General features: G+C 46.4%; 1 protein-coding gene across 1 annotated transcript; it reads left to right on the forward strand.

The window, feature by feature from the left end:
- The first annotated feature begins 11,404 nt into the window (after positions 1 to 11,404).
- Positions 11,405 to 12,894, forward strand: LOC102978239 (ferritin light chain-like). Its single transcript, XM_055081914.1, has 2 exons — positions 11,405 to 11,533; positions 12,526 to 12,894. The coding sequence occupies exons 1-2, from the start codon at positions 11,405 to 11,407 to the stop codon at positions 12,892 to 12,894; spliced, it is 498 nt and encodes a 165-aa protein (XP_054937889.1).
- Positions 12,895 to 13,254: the final 360 nt, after the last annotated feature.

Below are 13,254 nucleotides of genomic sequence, written 5' to 3' on the forward strand. Positions count from 1 at the left end.
GGGCTTCTCATTGCAGTGGCTTCTCTTGTTGCGGAGCACGGGCTCTAGGTGCACGGGCTTCAGTAGTTGTGGCACGCGGGCTCAGTAGTTGTGGCTCGCGGGCTCTAGAGCGCAGGCTCAACAGTTGTGGCGCACAGGCTTAGTGGCTCCGCGGCACGTGGGATCTTCCCGGACCAGGGCTCGAACCCGTGTCCCCTGCATTGGCAGGCGGATTCTTAACCACTGTGCCACCAGGGAAGTCCCTTTATCTTAACAGGGTCTTTTGTAGAACATTTTTAATTTTTTTAAAACGTTTGAAATTTTGATGCAGCCCAATTTATCAATATTTCCTTTTGTGGGTCTTGTTTTTGGTGTCATGTCTAAGAACTCTTCACTTAGTTCTAGGTCCTAAAGATTTTCTCCTATTTTTTCTGATAATTTTATTGTTTTACATTTAAATTGATGATCTATTTTGACTCAGTTTTTACTCTGTGAGGTTTAGATTGAGATTTACTTGTTTATCTATGGATGTCCAATTGTTCTTTCTCCATTTGTCGAAAAGACTATCCTTCCTCCATTGAACTGCTTTTGCAACTTTGTCAAAAATCAGTTGTTTATCCCTGTGTGGGTCTATTTCTGGGCTCTCTGTTCTGTTTCATTGATCTATGTGTCTATCCTTCCACAAATACCAGAGTTTCAATTATGTTTCTAGCTATATAGTAAGTCTTAAAATTGGCTAGAGTGATTTCTCCCACTTTGCTCTTTTTCAGAACTGTTTTAGCTATTCTAGTTTTTGCCTTTCCATATTAATTTTAGAATAAGCTTTTCTACATCTACAAAAAATTTTGCTGGGATTTTGATGGTTATTGTCCTGAACTTATAGATCAATTTGGGAGAGAACTGACATCTTTACTATGTTGTGTCTAAAACATATATATATGTATTTTGAATTGAGGTATAATTGATGTACAGTATTATATGTTTTAGGTGTACAACAGTGATTCACATTTTTAAAGGTTCTATTCCATTTATAGTTATTATAAAATATTGGCTGTGTTATACAATATATCCTTGTAGCTTATTTATTTTATACATAGTTTGTTCCTCTTAATCCCCTGCCCCTATCTTGCCCCCTCCTCCCTCTCCCCACTGGTAACCACTAGTTTGTTTTCTATATCTGTGAGTCTGTTTCTTTTTTGTTATATTCACTAGCTTGTTTTATTTTTTAGATTCTACCTATAAGTGATATCATACACTATTTGTCTTTCTCTCTCTGACTAATTTCACTTAGCATAATGCCCTCCAAGTCCATCCATGTTGTTGCAAATGGCAAACTTTCATTCTTTTTTATGGCTGAGTAGTATTCCATTGTATATATGTACCACATCTTCTTTGTCCATTCATCTGTTAATGGACACTTAGGTTGCTTCCCTATCCTGGCAGTTGTAAATAATGCTGCTATGAACATCGGGGTGCATGTATCTTTTTGAATTAGTGCTAAAACTTATATCCAGCCAACAGGGAGATTATCTGGTACTTTTCACATGGAACACTCCCATTAATTCATCCTAGGATCATGCTTCTCTTTTGGAATATTAAGGAGTCCAGCTGCTAGTCATGGCAGCCTGGGTATTTCAGGCCAACCCTCCTGCTGAAGATTACCATAAACATGCAAGTGTAAATTTCATGCTGTCATTCCTATTCTGAGCCAGTAAGCACCTTCTGGAAGGGTTCCTGTTTGGGAGAGAGACAGAGGTCTCCCAATAGCCAATTAAGTTAGTAACTGCCTGTGCAGAAATTGCAATATTCAGCTAATCCCAAACTTGGAAGAAACCTTACACCTTTTCAGTTTCATCTTCTTAAAACTCATTATTTTGAGGGTCCTTTGGAGTCTTACTTGAATATTAATTCTCAGCATGCTTCAAACTTAATTACCATAATTTCCAGAATTTTAATAACACAAAATTTTAATGGCAGTTTTCATCAAGGAACTGTGTCCTTGCAATGTACTGTGGAGACTTCCTGTAGGAGTTCTTTAGTTGGCGTACACTCAGGCAGAGCCTTCTCTTTCACAAGGGGCGCAGGAGCTGCCATGTGCAATTCACACTCCTGTTCATTCTGTGGATTTCAAAGAGATCTACAGTGTTAACAGTTTATCTTGTAATAGGACCTGTGGGATAAATTTATCTTGGTATTAGTGTAATAAATAGGCTTTGCTTCTAATAAACATGTTTTTCTCTTCTGAACACTGTGGAAACTGTACATGATTTCACTTTCCACCTCCCCCCACCCCACCGAGCCCCAGGTCTATGGCATTTACTGATGATACCCCTGGTTGAATCTTCACCTACTCATTTTTTCTTTTCCAACTTTTTTTCATTTTCTTGCATGGAAATTTATAAGTTGCCTCCAAATTTTAGAGATAAGGTATAAATATATAAAATGAAACTTAGCACTATTTTTTTTTTAGTGTATTGTTTTGGTTTCTTACCAAACAAGAAGGAATATCTTGAGGACAGGAATTTAGATTTAATGATGATAAGAAAAATTACTTTTTAAGAATTAAAAAACTTTTTCCTAAAATTTCCTAAAACTACATAGGTAGTTTTCCATCATTTGCTATTACCAATGATTAACTTTGTACACATAAGTATGTCTATGGAAATTTGGGTACATGTGAACAAGTTGTTCCCCACAGGAGTTGAATCAATTTGCACTTCCACCAGCAATGCACCAGAGTGCTTCTTTTCCCATAACTTTGTCTGTGAACACAGTGACAAACTTGTATTTTGGCCAGTGTGACTGATTCTATTTTTTACCTGTATGGTTTTAATGAATAGTTCTCTTCTGAGTGAGCTTAAACACCTTCCTGTATGTTTAAGGGCTATTTGCATTTCTTTTCCTGTGAATTATCCACAAATATCTCTTGCTTGTTTTTCTTTTGTGTTAGTGGTCTATTTCTTATGGATTTGTAGAAGCTCTCTATATTAGGAAGATTAGTCTTTGTTATATGAGTAGCCAATTTTTTTTTAACACTTTGTCATTTGTATTTTCACTTTCACTTTCACATCATAGTTTTGTTTCTCAGCTAGGCAGAGAGCTTTTTTTTCTGTGTAGTTTATTTCATCAATCTTTTCTTTTAGGACTTCTGAATATTGAGCCCTAGTTTTTTTCCTACTCCAACATATTATCAAAGAATTCCTCTATGTTTTCCTTTTCTTTTTTGTCTGCGTTGGGTCTTTTGTTACGGCGAGTGGGGGCTACTCTTTGTTGTGGTGCGTGGCTTCTCATTGTGGTGGCTTCTCTTTTTTAAAAAAAATTTTTTTAAAAATCTATGAAACAGAGGGTTTACAGGGTACAAAGTGCCTTTGCACATCTATTATCTCATTTTTCGCTCTTTTTCACTCCAACAGTACTTTTTTGAGAGATATTATTTATATGCAGCAAAGTGCATAAATCCTAAGTGACCAGCTCAATGAATTCTGCCATGTGTATACACTTGGGTAGATCAAGCTATATATAGAACATTCCAGCACTCCTGAGAGTTCCCCCACATTATCTCCTTTTATCTTCATTGACAACCTCAGGCTAGCAGAGCTGTTATTTAGCCCTGTAACCACTGAGGAACATCAGCCTGAGAGACCAAGACCTGGCTGCCCTCATGGCAGAGGGATGGCTGAGAGGCCCTCCATCTTGACCTTGCATCATTAGCCAATGAACTGAGTTCCTGGAAAAGGAGGCTCTGTCCCCCTTTCCACACAGCCAGGCAGGGAGTCAGAGTGGTGGGTTGGGAGGCACTGTTTAGTTATTTTTAAACTTTGGTCATTTTCCAGAGCCATCTCCCAACCATCAACATTCTGGACAATGCCCTGGAGTCTGAGGGTTGTCAGTGCCAGGTGTGGGGATGCTAGTGCCAGGCTAGAAACTGCCCCCCAGGGATGCAGTGGCCCCCAAACCGTCAAACTGGGTGGGCAGGGTGCCTGGTGAGGAACAAGGCAGCTCCAATCCACTGATGCTGCAAAGGAGCGAGGTCTGGAACGTGACTCCAGCTGAAGCTTCTGGAAGGTCAGTGTGGATGCATTCAGAGTCCAAATTCTCAATGTCCCCCAATCCTGGCCTGGGGCTGGATGAGGTTGGAGGGCTGACCTTAAGCAAGCTAGAGTGAATAGAAGGTACACCATGAGCTCTCCCGTGGGTTTCTCCCTTCAGTTCAAAGCCTTATCTCAAACAGCCTCTATCCCTAGGACATGGCCCTGGGGACATAGCCCGAGCACCTGCGTGGCCTCTGTTCCTCAGGGGTGACCTTGCTCGCTCTTCCTCAGAGCTCTGGGAATTTTCTCAGCCTACTTAGGAGAAGCTGTGTTGACTCTTCCAGTCATGAACAGAGTTCCCCCACCCCCTCCTGGGACTGGAACTCTGTTTTCCAAAAGCTAGAAGACTGCTGAGTAGGCAGGGGGCAAAGGCCTCACCTGCTTTTCCCGCAGGGCAGAGTCCCCTTTAGCTGCACTCTCACTGGCTTCTGCAAGAAGGAGGCTGAGGAGCTGGGTGACTCATCCGATTTCTGGTAAGGAAAGTATCAGACGTTCTGATGGGCTTATTTATTTATGACTGAGATCCGGGTGATGAGGCGACATGAGAAACATACAAAGGCTCCATAAAATTTAGCAAAGGCTTGGGCAGCAGCCCTTGTGGAATCCATTTGGTTTTCTATTTAAAAAGGGGTGGGGGAAAGCCTTCATTCCATAGCCGCAAATGAACTTACACCATCTGCTCATCTCCCAGCCAAGGAATACAATTCCGGGAAGCAGGAGAAGCGAGGCTGATCAGTGATGGCTGTCAGCTGTGAACAGCTGTTTCTTCTCAATGACTATTTCCACGTAGACCCATTGCAAGGATCTGCTGTCCTTTACATGGCAGAGACGAAACAAAACCCCCGATGCCCACATACAGCAGCCACCCACCCCTTCCTCCGCCCTTTGACACGCGGTGACCCTCTCTCAGTCCTGCCTGGGACTCGATGACAAGCCCAGGGACAAAGAAAAGCTGGGTCTCAACGGACTCTGACCTACCTCACAGGGAGTCTGTCTCGGCAAGGCAAGAAAACAGCCTTCAGTTGTTCCAGGGACTAAGGTTTCACTCTTCCTGTTGCCAGGAACTGAGCTTCTGAGTAGCAACTGTCCGCATCCCACACAAATAGCTTCGTCTGGGTTTGCAGCAAGATCTGGGGTGGGGGGCTTTGCTATGAACTCTAACCCTGTTATTTCAGCACATGTCCTCTCGATGTTGTAAAAGCATGTGTGTGTGGGGGGGGGGACTAGAATCACTTCTGGACAGGAAGTTATACCGGCAAAAAAAACAAAACAACCCCAAAACAAACAAAAAAGATGACGCTTTGCTGTGAGTACAAAGGAGCCACAGCTCAGCCTGACAGGTCCTTCCAGAGAGATAAGGAACTGGACAGCAAAATCACACGCCGCCCAAGCCTCAGTGAGGTCGAGGTGAAATGGAAACTTCCTGTTTATTTTAGTCCTTTAAAGCCCCGGGGGCGGGGATTTAAACCATGGCTGTGGCACTGGGAAGGAATGAGAACAGCTAGATCAGTCCAGAAAATTGTGGCGTAGCCTGGCCCATCGAGCACGCCCTCGCGTTCCCACCTGGGGACAAAACGGAGATAACAGCATAATCACGCAAAGGAGTGACCCAGAACTTGCACCATATGCTTTCTTTTTTCATTTTTAAAAAAAATTTATATTTTTTATTTTTGGCTGCGTTGGGTCTTCGTTGCTGCGCGCGGGCTTTCTCTAGTTGCGGCGAGCGGGGGCTACTCTTCGTTGCGGTGCGCGGACTTCTCATTGCGGTGGCTTCTCATTGCTGTGGCTTCTCTTGTTGCGGAGCACGGGCTCTAGGCGCGTGGGGCTTCAGTAGTTGTGGCTCGTGGGCTCTGGAGCGCAGACTCAGTAGCTGTGGCACACGGGCTTAGTTGCTCCGTGGCATGTGGGATCTTCCCGAACCAGGGCTCGAACCCGTGTCCTCTAGTATTAGCAGGTGGAGTCTTAACCACTGCGCCACCAGGGAAGCCCCCCGTATGCTTTCGATTATCCAGTTTTAACCTTACAGCGTCCTTCTCGGGGTGGGGGTGGGGATGGGGAGCAGATACCATCCTCATTTTTTTTTTTTTTTTACATAATAGAGGCCTCCCAGGAGGCTAAGTGACCCAATCACACACAAACAGCAACTCAAAGGCTGAATCAGGAACTGGCTTGGTCTCAGGCCCTCCCCCTAACCCAGCTACTTCCTCCTAAATATCTCTAAGCACTCAGTTTCTTGGGCCTTTAGTTTTAGCACCTGGGCTGCAATGGTCACGCTCATAGTCTTGCCATTTCCACCACCCGCACTTGGGGATCTCTGTGGAAGTGAAACCGCACGCCCCAGATTGGGATTCGAACCCACAGTCTCTGGCTTAGTGGGGGACTCGAACCCACAGTCTCCCAGCTGAAACCGCACACCTCATCTCAGGACTTAATGAAGTTCAGGTTCTTTAGGTCTCGGCACAGGAGGAATTCAGCGAGAGGCAAAGTGATAGGTAAGTAGATTTATTGAGAGAGATACGTACTCCATAGCGTGTGGGCCACCTTGGAAAGAGAGAGGCCTGGGGGTTGTGGAGGTGGTTAGTTTTTATGGGCTGTGTAAGTTCATAGGCTAATGAGTGGATTATTCCAACTATTTTGGGGAAGGGGTGGGGATTTCCAGGATTTGGCCACCACCCACTTTTTGGCCTTTTATGGTCAGCCTCGGAACTGTCATGGCACTGGTGGGTGTGTCATTTAGCATATGCTAATGTATTACAATGAGGGTATAATGAGGCTCAAGATCCACTGGAAGTTGAATCTTCCACCATTTTGGACCTAGCCGGTTCTAACCAGTTTATGTCGTATCCTAAACGGCTATGTCATTCTCTTAAAGGTTGTGTCCTGCCCTATTCCCTCCTGTCTCAGAAGGTCATCCAACCCAGGGTCACCCAACACCTCAGAGTAGTCCCAGGTAATTCTCAGGACGTACACAAGCAGGGCTTCCAGAATTTAGCACAGGGATGCTCAAACTGTGTCATACCTGTGGAGCATGTTAAAAATACATACGGCAAGGATGTGGAGAAACTGGAACCCTCATTCATTGCTGGTGGGATTGTTCCATGGTGCAGCTGCTGGGGAAAACACTTTGGTGGTTCCTCAAAAGGTTAAACAGAGAGTTATCCCACGACCCAGCAATTCTATTACTAGGTATCTACCCACAAGAAGTGAGAACTTATGTCCACACAAAAATTTGTACACGAATGTTCACAGCAGCATTATTCATAATACTGTAGTCAAAAAGTGGAAACAGCCCAAATATCCAGCAAAAGATAAATGGAAACAAAACGTGGTCTATCCCTACAGTGGAATATCATTCAGCAATTTAAAGGAATGAAGTACTAACACTTGCTACAACATAGATGAGCCTTAAAAACATGCTGAGTGCAGAAGCCAGTCACAGAGGACCACATATCATATGATTTTATTTAAAGGAAATTTCCAGAATAAGCAAATCCATAGAGACAGAAAGTGGCTTAGTGGTTGTCAGGGGCTGGAGGAAGGTGGGGGATGGCATTGACTACTAATGGGTATGGAATTTCCTTTGTGGGTGATGAAAATGTTCTAAAATTAGCTAGTGGTGATACTTGCAAAACTCTGTGAATATACTGAAAACCACTGACTTGTATACTTTAAAAGGGTGAATTTTCTCATCACAAGAAAAAAAATTTTTCTTTTTCTTTTATTTTGTATCTTTATGAGATGATGGATGTTCACTAAACTTATTGTTCACTTTAAGTTCACTTAAACTTATTCACTAAACTTATGTAAGCCAAATCGTTATGCTATAGACCTTAAACTTATACAGTGCTGTATGTCAACCATATCTCACTGAAACTGGAAGAGAAAAAAGGGTGAAATTTATGGTATGTAAACTAGATCTCAGTTAAGCTATTACCAAAAAATACATACACCTGGGCCTACCTTCAGAGATTCAGCTTTAGCAAGTCTGAGGTGGGAGCTGGCCAGCTGCCTTTTTAGTAAAGTACCCTAAACGTTGGGGAGAGAGTGGTTTACAAGGAAATGTATGACACTGAAACCGCACAATTCAGACTGGGACTTGAACCCACTGCCTTTTTTTGGCCACGCTGCACGGCTTGTGGGCTCTTAGTTCCCCGACCAGGGATTGAACCCAGGCCCTTGGCAGTGACAGCGAGGCATCCTAACCACTGGACCACCAGGGAATTCCCCCCACTATTTTTTTTTTTTGGCTGTGTTGGGTTGCGTTGGGTCTTCGTTGCTGCACGCGGGCTTTCTCTAGTAGCGGCGAGCGGGGGGCTACTCTGCGTTGCAGTGTGCAGGCTTCTCATTGCGGTGGTTTCTCTTGTTGTGGAGCACGGGCTCTAGGCGCGCGGGTTTCAGTAGCTGTGGCACACGGGCTCAGTAGTTGTGGCTCACGGGCTCTAGAGCACAGGCTCAGTAGTTGTGGCACACGGGCTTAGTTGCTCCTCAGCATGTGGGATCTTCCTGGACCAGGGCTCAAACCCGTGTCCCCTGCATTGGCAGGCAGATTGTTAACCACTGCGCCACCAGGGAAGTTCCCCCTCACCCCCGCTATCTTGTAATTGAGATCACACACCTAGTCTCAGGACTTAATGAAGCTCAGGTTCTTGATGTCTCGTTACAGAAAGAATTCAGTGAGAGACAAAGTGATAGGTAAGAAGTGGATTTATTTAGAGAGAAACACACTCCACAGACAGAATGCGGTCCATCTCAAAAGGCAGGAATGGCCTTAGGAGAAGCACTCCACAGAGTGTGGGCCATCTCAGAAGGTGAGAGGCCCTGAAATATGGGGTGGTTAGTTTTTATGGGCTGGGTAATTTCATAGGCTAATGAGTGGGAGGATTATTCCAACTATTGGGAGGAAGGGGCCGGGATTTCCAGGAATTGGGCTACTACCCAGTTTTTGGCCTTTTATGGTTGGCCTCGGAACTGTCATGGTGACTGCGTGTCATTTAGCATATGCTAATGTATTACAATGAGCGTATAATGAGGCTCAAGCTCCACTGGAAGTTGAATCTTTTGCCATCTTGGTTCTAGTTGGTTCTAATCAGTTTTTGTCATGTCCTATGGCTATGTCATTGTTTTAAAGGTTATGCCCTGCCCCCTTCCCTCCTGTTTCAACATCACTCACATCCCTGAGGAACTCACAGTCACACTGGGGAAACATAGGGGTCTCTTAGGGGACAATTCAGGGTCAAACTGTGTGGTCTTAGAGAAGAGTACAGTTGTGGAGAGAGAGGACCATTGTGGGTCAGGGTGGGCTGGGAGGGGTGGGAGAACTGAGCAGAGCCTTAGAGGAGAGACAGGATTATGCAGACAGAAGGATGCATTCTAGGTGGGAGACTGGGCCTGGGAATGTGCATGGCATGTGCTGGGAGTGATTGGGGGTCTGCGCAGACTGACCCCGACTGTCAAATTGGGGAAGTTGGGGAAGGCAGTTTTGCAGGAGTGGGCTGAGGTCCTCCCTGAATGCCAGGATGCATTGCAGCTGAAGATGTGGAGCCAAAGATGATTATAACGATGTGAAGAAAGCAGGGTTTTAGGAGGAATAGCCTGGCTTTTGTGTAAAAATGTACTGTAAGCAAGGACTGGCAGTAAAAGGCCAACTGAGAAGCTGGGGCAGGAATCAAGAAATGAAATGGTGGGGGTCTAGGCCCGGGGCTTGATGGGGGATTGCAGAGGAAAGAGCAAAGTCAGAGTTTAAAGGGAAAGTTAGCGTGAGATTGGCTAATGGAGAATGAAGAAAAAGAATCAGAGGGAACGCTATACAATCATGGACCCACAGCTGTTTCCCGAGTGAGACCAGGACCTGGTTTAAATCTCAGCTCTGCCACTATTGGCTGTGTGACTTGGGCAACTCACATGACCTCTCTGTGCTTTAATATTTCCAACAGTAAAATTCAAATAATAGTAACTGCCGCATAGGTTGTCATGAGGTGTAACTGGGAAAATCCACTTGAAACAGGGAACACTGGAGAATTCGAAATGGGCTTTTCTGTCTTGCATTTCTACAGGCCACCTTCTCCCTGGGCAGCCTGAGGAGCCATTTGCTTGGGAGTGAGGAAGGTTTTCCTAAGTTTCTTGCGAGAATCGGAGAGAATTTCTTGGAGAATTTAGATCACAGTATTTCTTCCAGGATGGACAGACAGTACCCCTTCCACCATAGATGGGGCCACGGGACTTGTCTTTGAGGAGGAGGATATGATCTAGAGGAAGTGAAAACCCAGCCTTTGTCCCTTCTGGTCGCCAGGAATTGTGGGAAGAAACAGAGGCAAGGCCAGAAGAGGTGTGGCAGTGGGTCCCAAGGTCACTTTTCTGGGCTTCTGGCCAGGAAAGGGTGGAAAGTTGGAGAAATTGAAGGGGAAGCCAGAAGCAGGAGGCCTTTGACCAGATTTACCTTTGGTGCCTTAAGAGGAGACTGGAGGTCACATGGGGAAGTCTTGGCGGTGCAGCATGGTGAGATAGAAGGGCAGGGCTGTAGCCATCCAGGAGTGTCCCCTGGTGCTGCATGGCCTGGGCAGAAATTTCTGTTCTGGCTGGATTCAGGCCAAGAAGAGGGAGTCAGGCTATAGGTAGAAATTTAGGAGTCCACATCCATTGAGCCCCTAGAAAGTTCTGCCCTGGGAAATAGAGAGTGGTGCAAAGGTCAATTACAGTTTGAGCTCTCAAAAAGTGATCCTTGAAACCAAGCTTGGTGAGCTCACTGACGAACGGGGTGGAGAGATGCATAAATTAGGGAAGATGAGGACAGAAGCCTTGGAAGCACCCCCAGCCAAGGGGAAGACAAAAGATAGTCACTGAAGAGGCCAGCAGTGTAGCAGGAAAGGTGGAAAAGTACTGTGTCAAAGAGGCCAGAGACGGCCAGGGCTTCAATTCCATGAGTGCTCGGGGGTCCCCCCACTGCACTGGGCCACCAAGTGAGGCTAATCCCTGTGGAAAGAGTTGCATTCCTTGCATCCTTCCGAGTCGTGCTTGCCTTACATTTCAGTGTGGGCGGGGCTGAATTGTCCAGGCCTTGAGTGTGCTTTTCTGGGGGAACCAGAGCGCTCTTGTTGGATCCCAGGCTGACAGGAAAGCATCCTGGAGGCCACCCAGGCCCCTACTGGTAGAGTCCCTGCTGAGGCCACACCTATTGGAGCCAGGACAGATGAGTCAGGGCCTTTGACAGCCCAGGGGAGCACTCCCTGTCAGTGGGGAGCCTGGGTCCTGGCTCCAGGCCAGAGGTCATGGGATCAACTCAGTCCCCGTCCACTTGCATGGCAACCTGGGCAGGGTGGCCCCATCCCAGTGCCAGCATGGCAGAGGCTGTGGGAGTGCCCAAGGGCAGGTGGGCAGGTCACTTTCGTGGCCAGGCCTGCCTGGTCCAGATTCCCGAACTGGGCCAGGAGGGTGTGTTGGGCAACTCTCTGAGGACGGCAGTGGCTGTACACACAACCCCCGATTTCCACATGACTTGCCCCTTCTTGTTCTTCCTGTCCGGGGTCATTTTAGCTGGGCCGTGGTTACTTTCCATAGCACTTGAACTGAAAAAGGAAACTAAAAAGAAAGAGCGCCTCTATTTGGACTCAGAGGGAAGTTTGGGGATGGCTTTTCAAACCCCTGGTTGAGAAGGGAAGAGTGGGGACATCATTTTCTGAGGCTCTCGGATGCTTTGAGAAATTATAGAAATGACAACCGTTTTTCATGAGATAATTCATCCTCATGGCACAACATGGATATGGCACAGCCCTGTTTGCCAAGTGGTTTTGAGATTTTTATGATTTGAAACTCCTGTGTTTTCTGCCAATTTTTTTTTTTTTTTTTTTTTTTTGCTGTGCTGGGTCCTTGCCTCTGTGCGAGGGCCTTCTCCAGTTGTGGCAAGCGGGAGCCACTCTTCATCGCGGTGCGCGGGCCTCTCACTCTCCTGCCGCAGAGCACAGGCCCCAGACGCGCAGGCTCAGCAGTTGTGGCTCACGGGATCAGTTGCTCCGCGGTATGTGGGATCCTCCCAGACCAGGGCTCGAACCCGTGTCCCCTGCATTAGCAGGCAGATTCTCAACCACTGCGCCACCAGGGCACTGTCTCTAACGAACAGAATGCGAAATCAACACAAAGCCTGATTATGTGACCTCTGCCAAGGGAAAGGTCTGAGAGTTGTCTATTTACTAATGAAGCTCAGTGTGTATTAAGGGTTGACTGAAGCAATCATCAGGAATTTTCATCCCTTAAATTAGTGTTTTCCACCAGATGCACATCTTTCACTTCGGGTAATATAACTTTTAAGTTCAGGATGCAGCTCGTGCACAATCCTCTGATTGGTTGATGTTGAGGCCACAGGGCAGGTAACATTATCCATCCTTAGGTGCCAGAATGTCTGGGGGCTACGTGCTCATGATCATCAAGGAGTTAATTTCTTCCATTGGGTGGTGGTTTTTAGCATCTCTCTCTGAGCTTCTATTTCGACAGCAACAATGGGACTCTGGACAGTGTGGGCCACATTTTTCGCCAACTGGCTGAGGAGAAGTGTGAGGGCGCCCAGCGTCTCTTGAAAATGCAAAACCAGTGCTGCGGCCACGCCCTCTTCCAGGATGCACGGAAGCCTTCTCAAGATGAGTTGGGTAAAACCCAGGACGCTGTGGAAGCCTCCATTCTTAGGGAGAAGAACCTGAACCAGGCACTATCTGATCTGCGCGCCCTGGGTTCTGCCCGCGCGGACTCCCACCTCTGTGACTTCCTGGAGAGCCGCTTCCTGGAGGAGCAGATCTGCCAATTTTTATATGTGAAAGCTGTTCCCTCGAATTATTAAAGTAGACAACTCATTCTGGCCTTCACCACTGTAGTTTGATCCTGGAACCTCAAAAATCAGTCTTCTCGGACTTCCCTGGTGGTCCAGTGGGTAAGAATCCGTGCTCTCAATGCAGGGGGCCCGGGTTCGATCCTTGGTCTGGGAACTAGATCCCGCATGCATGCCGCAACTAAGAAGCCCGCAGGCCACAACTAAACATGCCGCAACGAAGATCCCGCATGCTGCAACTAAGACCTGGCGCAGCCTAAATAAATAAACTAATTAAAAAATATTTTAGGGCTTCCCTGGTGGCGCAGTGGTTGAGAATCCTCCTGCCGATGCAGGGGACACGGGTTCGTGCCCCGGTCCGGGAAGATCCCA

The sequence above is a fragment of the Physeter macrocephalus genome, chromosome 21 (genome assembly GCF_002837175.3).
Source record: "Physeter macrocephalus isolate SW-GA chromosome 21, ASM283717v5, whole genome shotgun sequence".
Classification (NCBI taxonomy): Eukaryota; Metazoa; Chordata; class Mammalia; order Artiodactyla; family Physeteridae; genus Physeter; species Physeter macrocephalus.

Coding starts and splice junctions, on each gene's coding strand:
- LOC102978239 (XM_055081914.1), top strand. CDS start 11,405: ATGGCAGAGGCTGTGGGAGTGCCCAAGGGCAGGTGGGCAGGTCACTTT. Junction 11,534..12,525: donor CTCTGAGGACGGCAGTGGCT/GTACACACAACC, acceptor GGTGGTTTTTAG/CATCTCTCTCTGAGCTTCTA.